The 22,075-nt window shown below is 43.9% G+C and overlaps 1 protein-coding gene and 1 long non-coding RNA gene across 8 annotated transcripts in view; one reads left to right on the top strand and one right to left on the bottom strand.

Annotated features, from left to right (window-relative positions):
• Nucleotides 1-16,438, bottom strand: part of KMT2A (lysine methyltransferase 2A) — a 90,586-nt gene extending 74,148 nt beyond the window's left edge. For 3 of the 7 annotated variants that reach the window (XM_055355029.2, XM_019036216.4, XM_019036217.4), the window contains exon 1: nt 15,937-16,437. In XM_055355029.2, the coding sequence (XP_055211004.1) occupies nt 15,937-16,368 (432 nt within the window). In that variant the 5' untranslated portion in view covers nt 16,369-16,437. Of the gene's footprint in view, nt 1-13,754; nt 13,854-15,936 lie in introns of all 7 variants that reach the window. The other 4 variants (XM_055355026.2, XM_055355027.2, XM_031015811.3 and 1 more) reach the window with 3 other exon arrangements.
• Nucleotides 8,991-9,889, top strand: LOC129525305 (uncharacterized). The gene is made up of 3 exons (XR_008669513.1): nt 8,991-9,102; nt 9,393-9,463; nt 9,843-9,889. It is a non-coding gene; the product is annotated as an uncharacterized lncRNA (long non-coding RNA).
• Nucleotides 16,439-22,075: the final 5,637 nt, after the last annotated feature.

Below are 22,075 nucleotides of genomic sequence, written 5' to 3'. Positions count from 1 at the left end.
GGGCAGATCACGAGGTCAGGAGTTCGAGACCAGCCTGGCCAATATGGTGAAACCCCATCTCTACTAAAAATACAAAAATTAGCAGGGTGTGGTGGTGGGCGCCTGTAATCCCAGCTACTCGGGAGGCTGAGGCAGAACAATCGCTTGAACCCAGGAGGCGGAGGTTGCTGTGAGCCGAGATGGCGCCACTGCACTCCAGCCTGGGCAGCAGAGTGAAACTCCATCTCAAAAAAAAAAAAAAAAAAGAAAAGAAAAAAAAAAAGAAGGGGGCACTTCTTTGATGGTAGAAGGCAGCAGAGCATGTAGTCACATCTAAGTTCCATTTTAACAGGAGGGAAAAAGTTTTGTTTTTTGAGACAGGGTCTTATTCTGTCACCCAGGCTGGAGTGCAGTGGTATGATCATACCTCACTGCAGCCTCCTATTCCTGGGCTTAAGTGATGCTCCCATCTCAGTCTCCTAAGGAGCTGGGACTACAGTGCTCACCACCATGCCTGGTTATTCTTATTCTGTTGTAGAGAAGGGGTCTCACTATGTTGTTCAGACTGTCTTGAACTCCTGAGCTCATGCAGTCCTTCCTCTTTGGCCTCCCAAAGTGCTGGCATTACAGGTGTAAGCCACCATGCCTGACTGAAAAAGCTATTACATACTTTGAGAACATTTAAAATCTCCTGATTCAGAGCCAGACGTAGTTGTGTGCACTATGGTCTCAGCTATTTGGGAGGCTGAGGGAGTAGAATCGCTTAAGCTCAGGATTTCAAGGCTGTAATACATGATGATTATGCCTGTGAACAGCCACTGCCCTCCAGCACAGGTAACATAGTGAGACCTCGTCTCTTAAAAAAACAAAAAGCAAACAAAGAAAAACCCTCCTGATTCATGTATTACATTTGGTGTAAGACAACTGACTCAAGAATCACTAAATCCATAAATGAAGAATAGCTGAATTGCTCCCAAGGACAATTCTGTTAACATTAGTTCTGAGAGCTTCAACCTTCAAATTATCAATTTCCAAAGTATCTTGCAAAGTATTAAAAATGTGAATACTTATATTCCTGCTACATTTTAAGCTGAGCTCATTAAAAAGAATGAGAGGCTGGGCATGATGGGTCACACCTATAATCCCAGCACTTTGAGAGGTCAAGGCAGGACGACTGCTTGAGCCCGGGAGTTCGAGACCAGCTACACAAGATGGTGAGACCCCATCTCTACAAAAAAAAAAAAAAAAAAAATTCACTTTGGGAGGCCGAGGTGGGTGGATCACCTGAGGTCAGGAGTTTGAGACCAGCCTGGCTAACATGGTGAAACCCCGTCTCTAATAAAAACATAAAAAATTAGCCAGATGTGGTGGCATGTGCCTGTAGTCTCAGCTACTCAGGAGGCTGAGGCACGAGAATCACTCGAGCCCAGGACGTGGAGGTTGCAGTGAGCCGAAATTGCGCCACTGCACTCCAGCCTGGGTGACAGGGCAAGACTCTATCTCAAAAGAGAACAGAAAAGAAAATTAAAAATTAGTCAGGCATGGTGTTGTGAGCCTATGGTCCCAGCTACTCAGGAGGCTGAGGAAGGAGGATCCCTTGAGCCCAGGAGTTTGAGGCTGCAGTGAGCTGTGTTTGTGCCACTGCATTCCAGCCTGGGTGGAAGAGCAAAAACCTGTCTCTAAAAAAAAAAAAAAGAATTAGATAGCAAGTTTCATGAGGGAAGGGACGTCTCCAATGGTAGAGCCCCAATAGCTGGTCATCTACCTAGAGTATAAAAGATGTTCTTTGATAAATGAATTCGATTTTTCAATTTCTATTTCTTACTTTGTAATGCAATATTTATGATAGCCATTTTTAGGAAGATGAGCCTCTTTGCAGGTACTTTTTCATTATTTGTAGTAGAAAAAAAATGTAGTGACACCTGTAAATCATTTCCAAAAGCAGAATATACAAATAATGCTGCTCAATCAGTAAGAAAAGTATAATATACCCAGGCACAGTCAAATACACAGACATCAAGGGGCAAACTTCTTAAGCCAAAATAGTTAATGAAATTCAACCAGTCAAGAAATGTATGCTGTTATTGAACTGACATCATATTCTCTTGTGAACAGATTGTCAGGGGCAGGAACAAGGGCAGATTCTCTCTGGTTATTGGTGCATCAAGAGAACAATGATTATTTGAATGCATAACAGATAGGAAGAGATTGAAACTGTTTAAATATGATCTCTGCCTGATATTGAGAAATGTTAACACAAAAAGGTCACTTGGGATTAAAGAGCGCTAAGACAATAATTCTCTGTTCTTCAATAACAACAGAAGGTAAAAATTTCACCCACACAAGAATGAAGTCCAGTTTTCAAATATTTAATTCAATTCTACCTAGCAACTGTCACCTAAGAAACACAAATGCTACTCACTTTGTAACTAGAGAAATAGGCAGTACCCCTCATCCCCACTCCATGTCAACAAGAATAAGCAGCAAAGATGCTGAAAACAGCAAAGCAAATGAGACAGGTGAACTCCACCCACCCTGCTTCAGAAAAAGAGGTAGTCATAAAGTAGCTTATCTGTCTTAAAAACAAAAAAACAGCAAAATGAATGCACTACTTCAGACAGTAAACTATTCTGATTCCTGGCAATGTCCCAAATTATTCTGCAGAATCTTTAAAACAAACAAACAAACAAAAAAAAAACTCAAGAAAGGTGTATTTCCAGAATCCTCAGGTTCCAGGTCTGAACTGGTTTATCTACTTGCTAAAGCAGAAAAAATAAGCCCACTTAACTGATTCACTGTAGAAAATTAAGTTAAGCATCACAATCACAGGGTTTATTTTTCTCTAACAGGAAAGTACCATAAATGACCAGATTGATTTGAATAGGCTAGAAAAATTAAACAAACACCAACTTTATTTTCAGATATAGTTCTTTTTATTATAAGAAATTTTGGTCCCCCATATGACAAGTTTAAGTGGTTAACTTCATTTTGAGCTACATGCTCATTCAACTACAAACTTCTACTATAAAACTCAGTTTTTTTCTTCCGTTTGTTGTTCTTATCCTGGTGCAAAAGTCAGGTTACATCTTTCCTTCTGGGAAGATGGGCTGTTGAATGACCAATAGTAATGGGAGTAACACTGAGGAATCCACAACTTCCTTCTTTCTAAAGGTAAACAGGGTTATCTCTCCGTAACGTCAGTTTGCTGAAGGAGCAGTGTAAAATTAGATGACAAAAGTGAACATTCTTCTTGGCAAAATAACACTGAAGCCTCCAAGTTGGCCAATACAATTTTTTTTCTCTCTTTTTTTTTTTTTGAGATGGAGTCTCACTCTGTTGCCCAGGCTGGAGTGCAGTGTCATGATCATGGCTCACTGCAGCCTCGACCAATTGGGCTCAAGCAATCCTCCCATCACAGCTTCCTGAGTAGCTGGGACTACAAGGCGCCAGGCCACCATGCTTGGCTAATTTTTTTTTTTAATTTTTTAAATTTAAAATTTTTATTTTGTAGAGATCAGGTCTTACCAAGTTGCCCAGGCTAGTCTTGAACTCCTGGCCTTAAGCAATCCTCCCACCTCAGCCTCCCACAGTGCTGGTATTACAGCTGTGAGCCACTGTGCCCAGCCCACCAACACAATTTTGACTTATTATTTTTTAGGAATATTCAAATATATGAGTTGGGAAATTTTGTGTTCTTAATATTTTGTAAAACCAGTTGGTCTCTTTTGGCTCCCACATCATATTTGGAAGTTTGCCATCACATTCTGAGAAGCCCACATTAGGTGGCATTAACCTATTAAAAAAAAGAAAGTCCCTGGTATTTTTTATTGCTCCAACACTTGAATCTCTCAAGTAGAACAAAGAATCGTAAGACAATTTGTCTTTGCTTTTATAATCCCGTTTTCTGAATTTATACAAGCAGTTTTACGAATTTTATATCTCTTGTTTTCTGAATGTATGACAAGCAATTAAAAGTTATAGGGAAAGTATGAATTTGCTCTACTTCCAATTCCCAGAGTTTCTCAAATGACATCCAACTTTATAATTAAGGAGTCAAACTGCCCTTTGCTTTGCCAACAATTGCAGAATTCCTGCAACAATCCAGCTTCACCTATGAACTCCAGGCATTTTATGAGACTGGTTAAAAGTAGAGACCATTTATTATATGCCACTTAAAAAATACTTAAGATATATACCTAATCTTAAATAAATCTAGTATCAGTTCACTTGAAAGAAGGAATTCATACACAATTCCAGTAGGAAATTCAAAAGTCCTAAAGCTTCAATAACCCAATGAAGGTTTTGGAGTTAAGAGTTAGTAGGAAAACTGGCTGGTGGTAATATCAGCTCTGCCCAGACTTTTGGTAATCTATATGAATAATCCCAATTCAAGTTTTCATTCTGACTGTACAGGAAATGCTTTCTGCAACCCAACATATCTAAAAAGGTTTCATTCTGAGTGATGCAAGCCCTCTACACAGCCTCAAAAGCCAAGGGTCAGAGGCTTTTATAATACTAACTAACATGAAGCAAACTTCTATTAGTTTGGAAATGATTTATAAGCATTTGTTATAATGTATCCACAAGCAGTGACAGCCTTAACAAGAGCTATTCTGAACTATACCTCTTTAAATGACAACTGAAAATGGACGTAAAAGCTACAAATACTTATTTGTTTCCTATATTGATACCACACCTACTGTTTTCCTTGGTTTCTCTTGATGTTTAAGATTTCTCTCTTAGCTCCACTTAAAAATTTGTATTCTCCTATAAAGCCACTACAAAAACCATTACTTCCTAAATAAATTTCTCTGGAAGCTTCCTACTGGAAAGTAATTATTGCTTCGAGGAGCTGAATAAGAATTTATTTACTGATTCACAGAAGGAAAAGGTAGCTTAAGAGGTCATTTTATACATATGTAGGCAGGACTATACTTTTAAAATATACTTCCAGAGAAGATAATAAAATTATTTTGGTAACCTTTTTACCATGACTATAATGACAACCATCATTACCAATAAGTTCTTTACACAACTACTCCTGATTTCGGTTTAAACCTATTTTCACTTATTCTGCTGTCAGTGGAGCTGGGAAACCGCTGGTTACCATTCCTAATAATGGATCCATTCATGTTTTTTGAAGAGTTATTAAGTTGCCTCTTAACCTTTCATTCTCTCAACCTTTCCTCATAGGACTGACTTCCAATCATATAATCATCTTTTGAGTCTCCTCAGAACCGTCTCCAAGGTCTCCTCATCCCTTTTAAGTTGAGGAACCTAGAAATGGAAACAACACTCAAGTAAGGGGATGATCAGTGCTAAGGATTATCTACATAAAAGATAATGCCATCCCATCAGGATACCTTAACATCGCTTTCAAAACCCCAATCAATACCTTTACAAAAATGTCGCATCATGGCGCCTGTGCTTTCCTCTGCCATACTTAAATTAGTATTTCTTAATGATTAGTCCAAATATTCTGTTCGTAGTCTTAAATTCTCCTAGTTTATGTAATGTGTCCCAGCAAAGTATTCCTAAAAGTTGTATGGACATCAAATTTTCAATTCAACAAATACTATATAAAAAGTCACCATTATAAAAAACATAAAACATAAATGATGACTTAGAAATGGCCCGTGTCTTAAGGGAGTCACTATCTAATGGGACAAAGACAGACACATTTCAAAAGTACCACGACATAAGGTATACTGGGTTAAATTTTTCAAGGATAACATACAAAACACAAAAAGAAAACAGGAAAGAAGTTCAGTTTCAACTAGCAGTACAATCTGTGAAAACTTCATGGAAGAGTTAGGATCTGGGGATCTGAGTTGAACCATGGGAGACGAATAATAAGCCCAAGACAGGTCAAAATGGGGAAGACTTTAAGGCAAAGGAGAGGCTTTAGCAAAGGTACAAAGGCAGATAAACAAAGACTGTGGAGAACACCTAATAGTTCAGTAGTCCAATGTGGTTGAAGCAGTAACAATGTACACTCAGGAGACACAGTTCAAAATTTAGAAATACAGGCTAGCAAGATCATGCAGGGCTGAGAATCTTAAATTTTATTTCATATTCAGTGAGAAGCCAAAGAATTTTAGGAATAAAGTGACATACTCTGATCTGTATTTAAGAAAACCATCATATTGTGAAGCACTGTGTAGGGTGAACGGATAGGTGGGAAGACCAATGAGAAGATTACCACAATAAACTATCCAAAAGTAATGGAAATTTAAACTAGGACAGCAGGAACAGAACAGCAGGGACAGATGAAAGAAACACTACAATAATATAATGGACAAGACTCAGAAATTGATTGGATGTGAGTGGGAAGAGAAAGGACTTAAAGACAGCACAGTGTAGAGAGCAAGAATCAACTTTCAAACAGATGTAGGTTCAGATTTAAATTCTAGCCCTGCCACTTACTAGCCATATAACTTAAGGAAAACTATTTAACTTGTCTGTGCCTCAGTTTCTGAGGTGTATTGATGGTTTCTGATGGTGTACTGAGTATGTTAGCAAATCTTTTCTTTTCTTTCTTTTGAGACACAGTCTCACTCTATCCTCCAGGCTGGAATGCAGTGGTGTGATCTCGGCTCACTGCAACCTCTGCCTCCCGGGTTCAAGCGATTCTCATGCCTCAGCCTCCCAAGTAGCTGGGACTGCAGGTGTGCACCACCACATGTAGCTAATTATTGTATTTTAAGTAGAGACAGGGTTCTACCATGTTGGCCAGGCTGGTCTCAAACTCCTGACCTCAAGTGATCTGCCTGCCTCGGCCTTCCAAAGTGTTGGGATTACAGGACTGAGCCACCCCACCCGGCCTGCAAATCTTTTTAAAGAGAGTACAGCAAAACTGTACTTTTCTTTTTTTCTTTCTTTTTTTTTGGAGACAGAGTCTTGCTCTGTCGCCCAGGCTGGAGTGTAGTGGCGGAATCTCAGCTTACTGCAACCTCCACCTCCTGGGTTCAGGCAATTCTCCTGCCTCAGCCTCCCGAGTAGCTGGGAATACAGGCGCACACCACCACACCCAGCTAATTTTTGTATTTTTAGTAGAGACAGGGTTTCACCATGTTAGCCAGGCTGGTCTCGAACTCCTGACCTCAGGCAATCTTCCCGCCTTGGCCTCCCAAAGTGCTGGGATTATAGGCGTGAGCCACTGCGCCCGGCCCAAAACTGTACTTTTCCTCCTTAAACACACTACTCTTTACTAGTTATTCTTAAACTCTAATCTGCTTTTGACCATTCTGCTCAAGTTCCAACCCCCAGAAACTGCAACCTACAATTCAGCATTTCTTCTATAATTAAATGGTTACTTGCATTGATCTCTGTAGACCAGCACTCATTCTCCTCAAGCTGACACTTAACAACAAATGTCACCAAGTATAGACTAATGGGTCTGAACCTGGAGCCCAAGAACCCTGAAGAGCCTCAGAGCTGTTATAAGGAACGACCAAGTGCTCTCCTCATAAAAATGTCAGGAACACTAGTTATAGAGACAACAGGTAGCAACCCCATTATAGCTGCCTTGGCCTGATAATTAGCAACTCATGGAGGCACTGTGTTCCTTGGTATCTTACTTGCCTATTTACCATCTTGTTCTCTTTCTTCTTTTTTGCCTTATCTTTAATATGCTTTAGTTGGACACTAATGTTGTTACCAAGACTGGTGGCTGGCCTTCAATTTGGTTCCACCTAGTTTATAGAAGAACTTGACACTCAGACTAATATCAAGAACATTCTAAGATTATAGCACTCAAATAGGTATGTATGCATACATATACAGGTATAACTTAATGTAATAAAAACCAGTTATTTTGATGAAAAAAAAAGATTATAACCCTGCTCTCCTTTCAATCTCTTGGTTCTAACAATTAGGGCTTCCTATGTGCCAGGCAAAGTGCTAAGTGCTTACATGCATGATCTCACTTAAGCCTCACAATGAGACTATGAAGCATGAGTACCTCTCAGTTACAAATGAAGAAACAGAGGTATGGAGAGGTTCAAAAACTTTTCTGGTTGGGTGCAGTGCCTCACATTTGTAATCCCAACACTTTGGGAGGCTGAGGTAGGGGGACCATTTGAGGCCAGGAGTTCAAGACCAACCTGGGCAACATGGTGAGACTCCCATCTCTACAACAAATAAAACAATTAGCTGAGTGTGGTGGTGCATGCCTGTAGTCCCAGCTACTTAGGAGGCTGAGACAAGAGGATTGCTTGAGCCCTGGAGGTTGAGGCTGAAATGAAATGTTTGTGCCATTACACTCTAGCCTAGGCAACAGAGCAAGATCCTGTCTCAAACAAACCAAACAAAACACAAAAAAAACTTTTTCAAGATGGCTGAGCTTAGATTTGAACTCAGGCAGTTTAAATCCAGAGCCCATGGTCTTAACAACTCTTAATTACTGTGCTAAACGATCTCACACCACTACAGATTAGATTATGAGATTCTCCCTTTCTTCTGTAAAGGTATTTGTATATGCACAAATAAAAAATCCTAGCCAAAGAGATTACAAAAGGATTTCCTCATTAGCTAAGCTTAAAGAGATGTTATCCACAAGGTTTTACTGCTTATAATTAAAGGCAATAATCTAGGGACAATGTTTGTGTTTGATCTAAGAAGTGGTCAATCCTCATGGATGGACAGAAGTTGAATATGGGCATGTGTAAATATTTATTTCTCTAGGTGTAGGATATTTATTAGAGATAAGAATTAACTTTTCCCTAGTGTTTAGAACTGAGATAGTATAAAGGACAGCCTAAAGAAAAAACTATTCTCCAAAACCCTTCTCACAAGTAATATCACTCTCCTAATTCAAGACAGAAAGCTACCATTACATTGATGCTGTAAAATAAGAATGAAACAATGATGCTTCAGCAAAGCATAGATAATACAAGTGGATCTCTCTAAAACAGTATGAATGTTAGAAAGATTCATATCTTTTGTTGCTGAAAGACATCAAAACATCTATACCTAAACATCCCAACAAAACACAAAACCAGAAATGCAAGAAAATGGATAAAATACTATATATGGAAGAAACTCCAGCTCCTGAAATAAATGCTACTGGACTGATGCTACCCACTGGTACTTCACAGGGTACTGCTGCAGCAATAATTGAAGGTAAGATATCTGGGGAAATCCCTTCAGTCTATTTGTCAAATAGAAAAACAACTACTCATTTCAAGGGAAGGGGAATTTTCATACACTGCACACAAAACTGCCAACTAACTCTTATATCTTTGTTGTTTCCTTAAAACTAAAACTCATTAGGGCAATACATTCAATTCAACATCTAAAAGTTAAACCAAGCTTGGCCTCTTAGAAGTTTTGGACTAATCCTTCAAGGGGATTTATATCATCCACAACAATTACAAATCACGTAACAAAATTCTTCTTTCAAATGTCTTAAGTCTTTAGAAGCGAATGTTTGGCAGCAGCTACAGTCTCATGGTTGGCCTCCCCTGGTGTGTAACCTGACAAGGTAAAAAACTCATTGAAATATTTAACAGTGGTGGTATGGATTTCTTTGGATAGGTCAAGAAAAGCGGCTCATCATTTTAAAAACATAAAGAACTGTTTTATGGGAAGTCATTCCCTCAGTCCAAGGGTCTCTGTATTTCCTCAGGGTTTTTGCAGAGACTTTATTGAGGGGGAAAATGAAAAGGCTAACAAAAGGACCCCTTTTTCCTCCCTATTCCCAGCATAATCTACCTCAGCCACAGGGCCAGTAGCATCCACACTGTCATAAATGCCAGCAATTAGAGAATTAGGCCATAAAACCACCCACTCAGGTATAAGAGTGCAGGCCTCCAGCTTTATTTAATGCATGCCATAAAAGATCCTGTACTTCCTTCTCCCAGGCCTTCTTCAACAACCAATGAAATGACAATAACAACAACAAAAATAGCCCTTTGTCTGCGTAACCTCATACTGATATGATCAATGAAGCCATCTGGGTCCAGGTAAAGGACTTAAGATTCCTTTTTCTTAATAAAAGATAGCATTTTCTCTAGCATGCCACATGTAGATCTAGTGAAGAACATACTGTATTTTGAATACGAAGGTCCTGGAAACTAAAGTCAAACTACTTTTTCCAGAAAAGCTATTTTATCTTATTCTGAAAATACTCTAGAAGCCTAGACAATTCCTGAACATCTCAAGAAATAGTGGAGCCTACAAGGGTATTCTTAATTAACTCAACAATTTCCAGAACCTCCTAAAGTCTTTCTAATCAAAAGTTAACTCAGATCTCAAAGCTAACTTTAATTCAGTCTGTGTCTCAAAGCCGATACAACTTAGGAGCAATCAATAATTTCATCTGATTGTCTTGTCTTCAACAACCTCAGAGTCCACAAAAATCATGAGTCTGAGATTTACTCCACGACAATATTTTACTCATCAAGTTTCATAAACCAGTCTAGATAAGATCCAAGGAAATACTTTGTAACAGTGAACTCTGTGGCATCCTCTTTCCTACTAGTGCCTATAGGGTTAAGAATCTGCTTAAAGTGTAGGTACATCATGCCAGACTCATTAGTAATTTAACCTTTCTTAATCCCTGAAAATAACATATGCAAACAAAGGAAGGTCCCATCCCAGCAATCCTCGAATAAATTCCTCCCAAAGTAGTGATAGTCACAAAGCTTCCCCCTTCTCAAAGGTCTATGCCACTGGGCTCTCCACCTTGGCAGAGGAAGAATGGAAAGAGACAAGATATTCACAAAAGGCCCGATTGAAGGCCTTCAGTTAAGTGCTAGAAGGAAGCTGAAGCTCTGTGCCAACACTAGTGGAATGTGGGCAGGCACAAAGAGATCTTAATTAGGAGACCTACAATTAAAACACAGCGAGTTTCCAAAAGAGAGAGGCACTGCAGTCTGTTATGCCTCTGAGCAAGCAAAGCACTGTTGCCACCCCCTCTAGCCACAGGGTAAGGGAGGCAATTGGTATAGAGTCTGCACAGCTGCCCCACGGAAGGACAGCTCTAAGGTGAGCAAAGAGATGAGAATTAAGTCAAGATGGGAATAGTTTCTCTCAATTTCCAATAAGAAGATGGATGACTATTGTGTGAATGATGATTTCTTCCAGGAGTATGTGCCTTAAGATAATTAAATGGAAGTGAAAGATGGGGACATGTCATCTGGTTTTCAGTCACAGAGGAAGAAAAGTTCTAAAGACTGACTTTCTAATGCTCAGTATAAACCATTTCAGAACACATTAATAACTACATCCTATGAAGTAGGTACTATCACTTCAGATTTATAAATACATTGATGTATTGGATTTTTCTTTTCATTCAAAATTCATACACCTACAGGAATATACCACCTAGACTGAAAATAACTTCTCTTTTGGATAGTCTGGAATTCACAACAATGACAACACATTTAGCCAAACAAGAGGGCCTCTAAACACCAGATAATGCCTGGGATTCTGTAGGTTCTCAGAACTATGTGTAAAAACTTTATCCTCATTTTTCTTATAAATGAAACTGGTCAACTTCACCAAAGTCCTTATGTTTTTTCCACATAACGAAAACTTTCCAAGTTGAAATTTCTCCTCCTAATAATAATGCCAGTTATATGGGCAAATGTATAATCTGATATTAAAAATTATCAAACAGAATCCCAGCTACTCAGGAGGCTGAGGCAGGAGGATCAGGAGTTCAAGATGCACCTGGGCAACATAGTGAGACCCTGACTCAAAAAAAAAAAAAACAAAAATTATCAAATCGTCTCACTTGACTCTGACTTTTGAAATAAACTCAGAATAAGAAATTCTGATCTGACCAAAAGTTTAATACAACAGAAAGGAATCATAATACTGACACAGAACAGATTCATGAGCTATTTAGTCCAAACTTTTCACTTTACAGATCAGAAATTTAAGGTTAAAAGTGAATTTGCCCAGGGTCTCATAACTGTTCAGTAACGGAGATGAGAGCCCACATCCACTGACTTCTACTCGGAGGCTTCGTGCACTCCACTCTACTTGTGTTCCCTCCTGCATTTACCTTCTGCCAATCTTAGGACTAGCTGTGAAGGCAATGAAGGAGCAACTCCCACTCTTGGTACATACATGACCAGTAAACATTAAAAAAAAAAAAAAAAAAAATCACGCTCTCCTACTACCTTTCAGCTGCAGGAGTACTATCTTTTCAAGTCCAATCCAAAAGCCTGTCTCAGTCCACATGAACTAAACTGCAATTTCAAGTGAAAATAAATACACACCAATGCTGTAACTCAGTTTCAATTTGTATCTAATTAAAGTTTGCTATGTTATGATCAGGACGGAAATTTTGCTTTTAATATTTTGTGAAGTAGTAGGGAAGGTAACTGGATTATGACATTAATAAACGAAGACTAGTTACTGATAAATACACTGTTTCAGGGGTTTATTATTACAACAGCCTAACTTCTAGTCAACAGAAAGGGTGCTGCTGTACTATGTTTATTTAGATGGCAAAGTACAGTAGTATGAACATTACCTGAGAGAATCCTTAGAAAAATGGGATACTGACACTACAGAGGGAAGGGGAAAGGCAAAAAATGGACCTCTGATTTCTTACAGTGCTCAATAAAACAAAACCTCAATTCTACTTCCTAATTGTCATACAAAGGAAGTTAGGAACCAACAGCAGTGAAGGACAAGTCTCCTATGGCTAAGGGAGTTCAAACAGCAAAGTCATCTGGAAGTTCTGTTACCTAGTTTTAGAAGTATTAACATAGGTGTTGTTACAGGCAAGTTATAGTCATTATTCACTGAAGGCAAACCAGAGTTTAAAGAGGTTAGAATCATTTTGGATCATATAACCATTTCTTCATGAATTCAGATAAGACTTGATACAGAGCTATGAGTGAGTTCTGAGAAGCAGTCTTTAGAATTCTATGTCAGCCCAGGGTGAACCCTAAACTTCCCTTTTGGAACTTTATCATTGATTAGTAAGGCTATGTTAAAAAAAAAAAAGTGCTTGCTTCTACACTGAAAACTACCAGGTCAGAGGTTTACCACTACTCAATGCATACCATCAACTCATACTGGATTGCCTCAAACACCACATAAAAAGCTTACCCATGGAACAGAGCTCATTCAAGTCCAATTCAGAAAAAATACTCAAGTTTAATGTAAGGAGTCAACCACTCTTCTCATAATGAAGCAGCAACTACTGTTCAGGAAAAAGTTTTAAAGACAAAAAACCCCTTATAAATATGATCCTATTTGAAATAACTGCAATTCCTTGACAGGCTTTACATTATATACTAGTGTTAAGAAAAATAAAACAGTAGTTTACAATTATCTCATAATGCCAGTAGATAAGAAAACGTTTAGCCCCTGATTAAAACTTTAAAAGTGATTTGTCAAAGACCAACAGATAAAATATTCTGGTGCCCAGACATTAGGTCCCTGAATCCAGGTGGCTCTCTTTCTAACCAGTCTCTTGAAAAACTATGATTGGAAGCTGTCAGCATAAAACTTTGCTTTTGAATATGTGATAATATTTGGAATGTGAATGCTTAGTCCTTCAATACAAAATAAATAAGCATACTGAACAAGAAGAAAATGCTTCTTAGGATCCCCTTAAAATGGACTAACTTCTCCTAATAGAGACTTTCTTATTAAACTCAAATATACACGGGGCTAAAATGCTACATATAACCAGGCAAGTCTCAATTTTGAAAATAAGCAGGTAAATGAAATGTCAGTTTTTTTCTTTTTTTCTTTTCTTTTTTTTTTTTTTTGCTGCTGTATCTTTTAAAAAAGCAAAATCAACTCACATTTAAGCACCAACTCCATGCAAGTAACCTGAACGGTTCAGTCTTTTTGTCATGTATGTGGCCTTTGGTTCTCCAACTACATGGGATCTGTGTTGTTAGCTTAAAAAATACAGAATTGGCCTTTCAAAAAAAAATAATAATCTACAGCAACCAATAAATAGTCTCAAACAACCCTGCTGACTGCAGCTGCCTTCTGAAGGCTGGGAAAAGGAGGTGGAGATAGAGCAGAGAGAGGCAGGGAAAGGGGACGCTGCAGCTAGCTACATAGCAAGGAACACGCCCCCATCATGTCCTCCTTGCTCTGTCAGAAGGCGGGTTGTTGTCAGTCTCCTGATCAGGCTGCCTTAGAAACGATTAAAAAAAAGGAGGCAGGAAGACTAACAACTAAAAAATGCCAGCTCCTTGAAAGGAGGGGCCGGGGTCCTTGGGATCTCCTCCCTCCCCTTCTTCCCAGGATCTTTCCGTAAATCTAAAGGGGTGCGGGGCACAATAGGGGACAAGGGGTTTGCCCAGGATATTTTGTGTGCACCAACGGCAGAGCACGCAGGAAACGGCTGGTTGTTATCTTTCCCTTTCTGTTTCAATCAAGAGCACTCCAGAGCAGCAACCCCCTACCCCCCTTCGCTTCAGCCCCTAGCAGCTGCTCTTCCTCCTCCTAGCATCCCCCATGCCATCCTCCCCCCTCTACAATTCGAACTCCCCCCTTCTGCATCCAATGGAAAACAAATGCGCAACGCCACTGGCTGAACCTGAACTCAACTTCCCTTCCTTGGGCAACTTTCCTTTTTGCTGAAGGGGGCTGAATAATGTTTATAGAAGCAACTCCGTTCTTGCCCCAGTACTAATGGGGAAGGGGCAACGCTCTAACCCTTCATCCACCTTGGGTCCCCTTACAAGAATCAGAGACAACCCCAAGTCCTTTCTAAGGAATAACTTTGCTTGATAATCCTTTTTCTCCCATCCCAAAGCAACCACCGCCACCACACTAAAGTATAACTGTCCCTTATCTACTCTCCTCACCCCAACCTGGCTTCCCCCACCCCTTCCAAGCCCCAGGATTGGCCTAGGAAAAGGTGGATCAATAATGAAATGACGAGAAGAGAAGGGCGGGAGGGAGCTCGGGTTGGAGACTGCGTGCTCTCAGGCGCAGTGGGTGGGGTAGGAGAGCAGCTGCTTCCCCTGGGAGGATGCTGCCTCAGTCCCCCCCCCACCAAACACCTCCCCTCACAGGGGCCCCCTTCCCCAGAGCTGGAGGGAAAGCCTGCCTCCTCTCCAAGGGGAGTGGTGGAAAGCTGCTCTTCTCTAAGCCTAGGGGACAGTGGACTATTTTCCCCTCCAAGATGCCACTAATCCTTCATTCTAAAGGAGGGAAAGGGTGGAGTGAAGGTAGAGTAATTCCCGGCTACCAATAGGCTAGAAACTGTAGCCCTGTAAGACGGGGTGGGGGGGGGAAGAGACTGCTGTATGAGGAATCACCGTTATCTTCAGAGGGAAAGGAGGTGAGACCAGGCAAGGTGCAGAGGAGAGATTTTCCCCGGTGGGGTAGGGCGGGATGGGGGAGGATCGGTCTGCTTGGGGTGGGGGTAGAGGGTGGAGGTGAAGGAAGGGGGAGTGGCTGGCAGTATAGGGACCTGGCCCGGGGATGGGGCGAGGGTTCATCGGGTTTTCGAAAGCAAGGTGCTGGAAGGGACACGATCCCCAAGGGCTAGGAGAACGTGGCCCTGGATGAGGCCATCACCCGAGAGATGCCCTAGAGAAAAACTGCCCTAGGAGTAACACATCTGCCCAGAGAGGGAGGCGGGGATGTGGCGGGATCAGGTCTCTAGGAGGGAGGGAGGGAGGAATCTTGCTCGGATGAGGTAATCTGTGAAAGGGAGGAGGGGTTCAGTCCCGGGATGGGAAACCCCGGCGAGGGGGTCTGTGCCAAGGGATTTGGGGAAGGGTCAGGGGGAGGAGAGCGGGGGGCAAACGCCCTCAGCCAGATGGGCCCAAACCCCGGGGTGGGGGCGCCTGGGGGTCTGCAGCCCTGCATGGGGGTCCCAAGATGGGAGAGCCATTCGCCCCGGGTCAGGGACCCCGAGATGGTCCCAGAATTGGGATGCTCCTCAATCCCGGATGGGGGAGGGGAGGGGGCTCCGCAGAGGGTCGAGACCCCGGACCTGGGGGTTCCTCGCCCCCTTACCTCTCCGCTGCCGCCTCCCCCGCCGCTCTCCCCAAACACGGCCCGGAACCGGCGCAGGTTGGTGCCGATGGCGGCCGAGACCTGCAGCGCCGCGTCGAAGCCCGGGCCCACCCGGAGCAGGGCCGGCCCTGAAGAGGCTGAGGACGATGACGAAGACGAAGACGAGGCGGACGACGAGGAGGCTGCTGAGGCGGCGGCCGCTCCCCCTGGAACCCCAGCCCCGCTGCTTCCCGCCGCCGCCGCCGCGGCCGCCACAGCCGGGGGGGAGGGGGGCGCCCCGGGGCCGCCACCGCCGACCGGGGGCCCGGGGGGAAGCAGCAGGGCCGGGACGCGTTGCCGCGGGGCGCCCCCTAGGCCCCGGCGCCCCCCGCCGCCGCCGCCCCCGGTGGTCCCGGGTCGGGCGGGGAAGCGCCACCGACAGCTGTGCGCCATGTTCGCCCCGTGAAGTGAAGCAGCGAGAGGGAGAGGCGACAACACAGGGGGGCGGGGAGGCGGAGGGGGGGGCACGGGGCCCCGGAACCTGCCTAACCAGCTCTGCGCCGCCCGGCCGCCTGCACCCTGCCGGCCGCTACGCAGAGCGCCGGGCCGCGCCCGCCAGCCCCGCAATCTGTATAGCGGCCTCGGGCCTCCGCCTCTGACGCCTGGGCGCTGCAACTCCATCCCGAGGCCCGGGCCGCCGCCTCCTGCCCGCCCGCCGGCCCCGCAACCTGGATAACTGCATGCCCCGCCCTCCGGGAGAGGCATTGCTCGGGAAAAGGAGGGGGGAAGGAAGCCCGGGAGCCCGGAGCAGAGCGCGGGTTCCGGAGAGAGGGGGAGGGGGCGAGGACTACGCGGAGGATGGAGGCGGAGGGAGCCGGGCCGCCTGCAGCCTTGAGCGCCGAGAGGCCGATTACACACGTTCCCGGGACGCGCTGGGAATCGAACCGCCCGGGAGAGCAGCTTCCAGTATAACGCGGCGGCTGGGTCGGGGAGCAGTGAGCCTTCTCCTCCGCCCCAGGGCACGGATACAAGATGGGTTAGCCCGAATTGAACGCTTCTAGAATAAAAGAGCCCTTATTGTACTACATGCAAAACAGAAGCGCTGCCCAGTTTACTATATGCAAAACAGAAAGGCCCTCAATGAACGCACTTTAAAAAATAAAAAAGGAGCCCCTCCCATTTTCATGCTGGAGCTCTTTCCAAAATGCACACACCGAGTGGCAGGTCTCCTGCCACCTCCTCGCTCTACTGTGCACTCGTCTGGCTTTCGTGCCCTTCTGCAGGGAGTTGGGTTGTGTTTCTCCAGCCCGGGCACTGAGGCCACGGCGTGCTCCGCTAACGACGCGGTGTTACAACGAAGCTGAAGCTGGGTGGCTAACGGGGCCTGGAGGGAAGAGGCGGGCAAAAGCGCCCCCGCCCCTTCTTCCTCCGGTCTCTGCCTGCCGCTGCATGCAAAGCAGACCCTAATGTATGCACGCAGAGGGAGGGGGGCTCGCGAGCACGTTTCTGATTAAGAGAGGGGGAGGAGGAGAGCGTTGGGCATTATGATACACGGGGTGGAAGGGGCCCGCCGGCGGCGAGCTCTGTGCGCGGGGTTAGTAAGCTGAGGGGGGAGGGGGAAAGAAGGAGGCGAGTTAGGGAGGGGAATGAATATCCACCGGGTTTACTTTATTGCGGGAAAGAGGGGAGGGCGCCTCGAGCATAGCGTTAGAAGCCTGCAAGGCTGGGAAAGCCGAGAGGGTAGGGAGGGGTTTGTGTCGGGAGAACTTGCGTTGGCTGAGGCTGGGGGATCGATACACAGCCTGCAGGCCCCGGGGCAGCCTCCATCCCCCAAGCCGAGGGGGAGTTCGCTGGAAGGTCACGCAGCCTTCCTGGACTCCCGCACCGATACAGCGCACTGCATGTAATATTACAGCCTGGGGCGGCGAATTTGGGAAGGAGGGAGAGGGTCGTTGTGAGCAGGTTGCACTCAGCTCTGGCCCTCCGGAGGGTGCACTTCACGCCTCCAGAGAAGGTCCACAGCCTCCTGGTGCTGAAAACCTACGTCCCTCCACTGGCGAAACATTTGTGCAGAGCGGACGATGGGATGGGGGCTGGAGAGGAGCAATGAAAGGGAGGAGACACAGGCAAACCTCAACTCCCCCAACTCGTCCCGAATCGATCTTCGTTCCAACCGCGCAGGATGGGGCCCAGATGGTTTGCAAAGCGCACACTCGCACAACGCGTACACAGAACAAGATTCCGTTGTTACAGCGCGTGGTTTACTAGATGCTAAAAGGGTGGGAGTAGCAGGAGGGTCTTAAACGGCAGCCCCAAGGCTCTGCTAAGGACAGAGACACCCCATTGTGGACGGTTTCTCCATTGCAATATACTTAGCGTTGGGCGCTGGGGTTTTTGCTTCAGTGTAGCTGCTCTGATCAGTTACAGATTGGCGACCACGTGGATTCCCTCAAGCATCCTGATTTGTTCGTTCTCTCTGTCTCTCTCTCTTTCTCTCTCTCTCTCTCGTCTCTCTTATTTTTCTTTTGTATTTGCCGCCCCCCCTTCTTTAATATGCATAACGGTCTGCAGAGGTAATAGGCAGGGGACTGAATGACAGGCTTTATATAACTGTGTCAACAGATTTCTTCCCGCCTTCTACCCTTGAGAAAACATGAACCGGGTGGGTTCTGAGTAACCTCACTTCAAGCATTCTTCATTTAACACAGGTGGGAGGTCTGCAGGTTGCAAGGCAGCAGAAAGAAGGAAGAATGTCTTCGAATATTGTGTGGAGTCCCCAGACTCAAGCCTCTGAGCAGAAAAACTCCTTGAGAAATCATATAGTTTGTCTCTTTGCCTCTAGACTAGTCCAAAAGGAGCCAGAGCAAGTCAGAATTTGGTTTATTGTTGGAGATTTTAGGGCGAAAGTATTAATAATAACATTTTTGAGTGCTTTCTGTGAGCCTAAGTGCTTTATGTGCATTCAATTCTCTCCAATTCTATGAGATAAATTTGATTTTACATATGGGGAAACTGAGGCTTAGAATAATGTCTAAAGTCACACAGCTAGTAAGTAGAAGTGCTAAAACTCACTGGGGTCTGACACCAAATATCCGTTAACCATTCTGCTGATCATAAAAAGACATTACGACTCCTGTAATCCCAGCACTTTGGGAGGCCGAGGCGGGCGGATCATGAGGTCAGGAGATCGAGACCATTCTGGCTAACACTGAAACCCCGTCTCTACTAAAAATACAAAAAATTAGCTGGGCGAGGTGGCGGGCGCCTGTAGTCCCAGCTTCTCGGGAGGCTGAGGCAGGAGAATGGCACGAACCCCGGGGGGTGGAGCCTGCAGTGAGCCGAGATCGCGCCACTGCACTCCAGCCTGGGCGACAGCAAGACTCCGTCTCAAAAAAAAAAAAAAAAAAAAAAAAGACATTCTGTGCCTTACACATTAGGTACCTTAAATTCGATGTGCTTTACTTATTTTTTATTTTAAATTTTCATTCAACATATTTTTCTTGAATACCTAATACATTCATATGGTTAAAAATTTAAGGCCAGGCACGGTGGCTCACGCCTGTAATCCCAGTACTTTGGGAGGCTGAGCTGGGCAGATCACCTGAGGTCAGGAGTTCAAGAACAGCCTAGCCAACATGGTGAAACCCCCGTCTCGACTAAAAATACAAAAATTAGCGGGTGTGGTGGCGGGTGCCTGTAATCAGCTACTCGGGAGGCTGAGGCAGGGGAATCACTTGAACCCGGGGGGCGGAGGTTGCAGTGAGCCGACATCGCACCACTGCACTCCAGCCTGGGCGACAGAGTGAGACTCCATCTCTAAAAAAAAAAAAATTTAAAAGGAGGCCGGGCGTGGTGGCTCACTCCTGTACTTTGGGAGGCCAAAGCGGGTGAATCATGAGGTCAGGAGTTTGAAACCAGCCTGGCTAACATGGTGAAACCCCATCTCTATGAAAAATACAAAAATTAGCTGGGTGTGGTGGCAAGTGCCTGTAATCCCAGCTACTTGGGAGGTTGAAGCAGGAGAATCGCTTGAACCTGGGAGGCAGAGGTTGCAGTGAGCTTAGATCCCACCATTGCACTCCAGCCTGGGCGACAGAGCAAGACTCCATCTCAAAAAAAAAAAAAATTAAAGGAATTAAAGTCCTTAAAGTCCTCACTTTATTTTTGCTCTGAATCATCCTCTCCCCAACCCCAGTAATATTACTTACCCTTTAGTAGGGGTAACTGTTATCAGTCTATTGTATATTCTTCCATACATAGTCTATGCCTACAAAAGCATACACATATAGAAGTTTTTGCATAAATAAAAGCATATCAAACCAATTTCCTGAATTTTGCTTATTTCACTTATAACTTGGAAATATTACTATAAGTAGACAGTTTCCTCATTATTGGGGCTGTATGGAATAGAGATAGAGCTTACTTTAATCAGTTCTCTATCGGCGGGCACTTGAGTTGTTTCCAATCTGTTGCATGTATTTCACACAATGCTGCAGTGCATAACCTTTAATATATGTCATTTTGTAGTATAGATTTCTAGAAGAGCAGTTGCTGAGTCAAAAGGTATGTACATTTGTAGTTTTAATAGATAGTGCCAAGTTGTCCCCGGTAAAGGTTATGCTAATTCATACTCCCACCAGCAGTGTTCTAGAGTGCCTTTTGGCCGGGTGCAGTGGCTCATGACTGTAATTCCAACACTTTTGGGAGGCAGAGGTGGGCAAATCACCTGAGGTCAGGGGTTCGAGATCAACCTGGCCAACATGGCAAAACTCCGTCTCTACTAAAAATAGAAAAATTAGCCTGGCGCAGTGGCACACACCTGTAGTCCTAGCTACTCGGGAGGCTGAGGCACCAGAATCACTTGAACCAGGGAGGTGGAGGTTGCAATGAGCCAAAATCACCCCACTGCACTCTAACCTGGAAGACGGAGCAAGAGTGTCTCAAAAAAAAAAAAAAAAAAAAGAAGAAGAAAAAAAGAGTGCCTCTTTCATAATTCCAGGACTTTGGGAGGCTGAGATGGGAGGATCTTGAGCTCAGGAGTTTGAGACCAGCCTGGGAAACTTGGCATGTGCCTGTAGTCCCAGCTACTAGTGGAGCTGAGGTGGCTGAGGCTGCAGTGAGCCGAGATCAGGCCACTGCACTCTAGCCTGGGCAAGAGAGTGAGATGAGACCTTGTCTCAGAAAAAGAAAAAAAAATAATTAATTAATAAAATAAAATAAAATAAATAATAAATAAATAAAAGTGCTCCTTTCTCCACAGTATTCCAAAAAGGGTTTTTTTTTTAATTTTTTTGATCTTTGTCAACCTAATGCACATATTTTAAATTTTTTCCAAGTGACAGAAGGAAACTTTTAAGAAGGGAACCCCAAATTTTGCCAATTTCTGCAAACGAATTAATTACTTCTGGTTTAAGGGGACTTCTAGATATTTATTCCCTTTTCTCCTCACCTGGAAAGATTTATCTTGAGAACCAATATTGTGACAGAATTAACATCAGCTCAGAGTCACAAATCTGGGCTTGATTTGCATGTCCAATAATGTTAGCTATATTATCTTGAACCAGGCACCCAGCCTCAGTATGTCTTAGTTTCCTAATCTGCAAAAATAAGGATATTAATTACAGCTTCACAAGATTATCATGAAGATTGAATGAGTAAATAAAATGTCTTCTCTGTAATCCAGACAGAAACATTTTCTCCCCGGGGATTTCCTTAACCATTGGTGCGGCTACCCCTCTGAAATTAGCAATTTTTTCTCCAAAGAGCCCCCAAGTGGACACATTGCATCAGTAGTCCCAAAGTCCTCCAACAAAGAACAGTGGCTGAGTTATTTAAGCTTGTCCAAAGGAAGGCTTGATCATCACTGAGCAGAGAACTGTTCAGAATCCTCAGGTGCTGCTTTTTTTCTGGGGAAAGAAGGGTACAGTCCATTACTCTTCCACAAAAACACTCTTCTAATTAAGGAAGCAATGGCTGCGTTTTACCCTGAATCAGTGAATTTCCATTCTGAGCTTTAAAAAAATAATTATATATATTGGCCGGGCATGGTGGCTCACGCCTGTAATCCCAGCACATTGGGAGGCCGAGGTGGGCGGGTGACCTGAGGTTGGGAATTCGAAACCAGCCCGGCCAACATGGAGAAAACCCTGTCTCTACTAAA

This window comes from Gorilla gorilla, chromosome 9, assembly GCF_029281585.2.
Source record: "Gorilla gorilla gorilla isolate KB3781 chromosome 9, NHGRI_mGorGor1-v2.1_pri, whole genome shotgun sequence".
Classification (NCBI taxonomy): domain Eukaryota; kingdom Metazoa; phylum Chordata; class Mammalia; order Primates; family Hominidae; genus Gorilla; species Gorilla gorilla.
The sequence above is the reverse complement of the archived record's forward strand: the minus strand, read 5'-3'. Positions and strand labels throughout refer to the sequence as shown.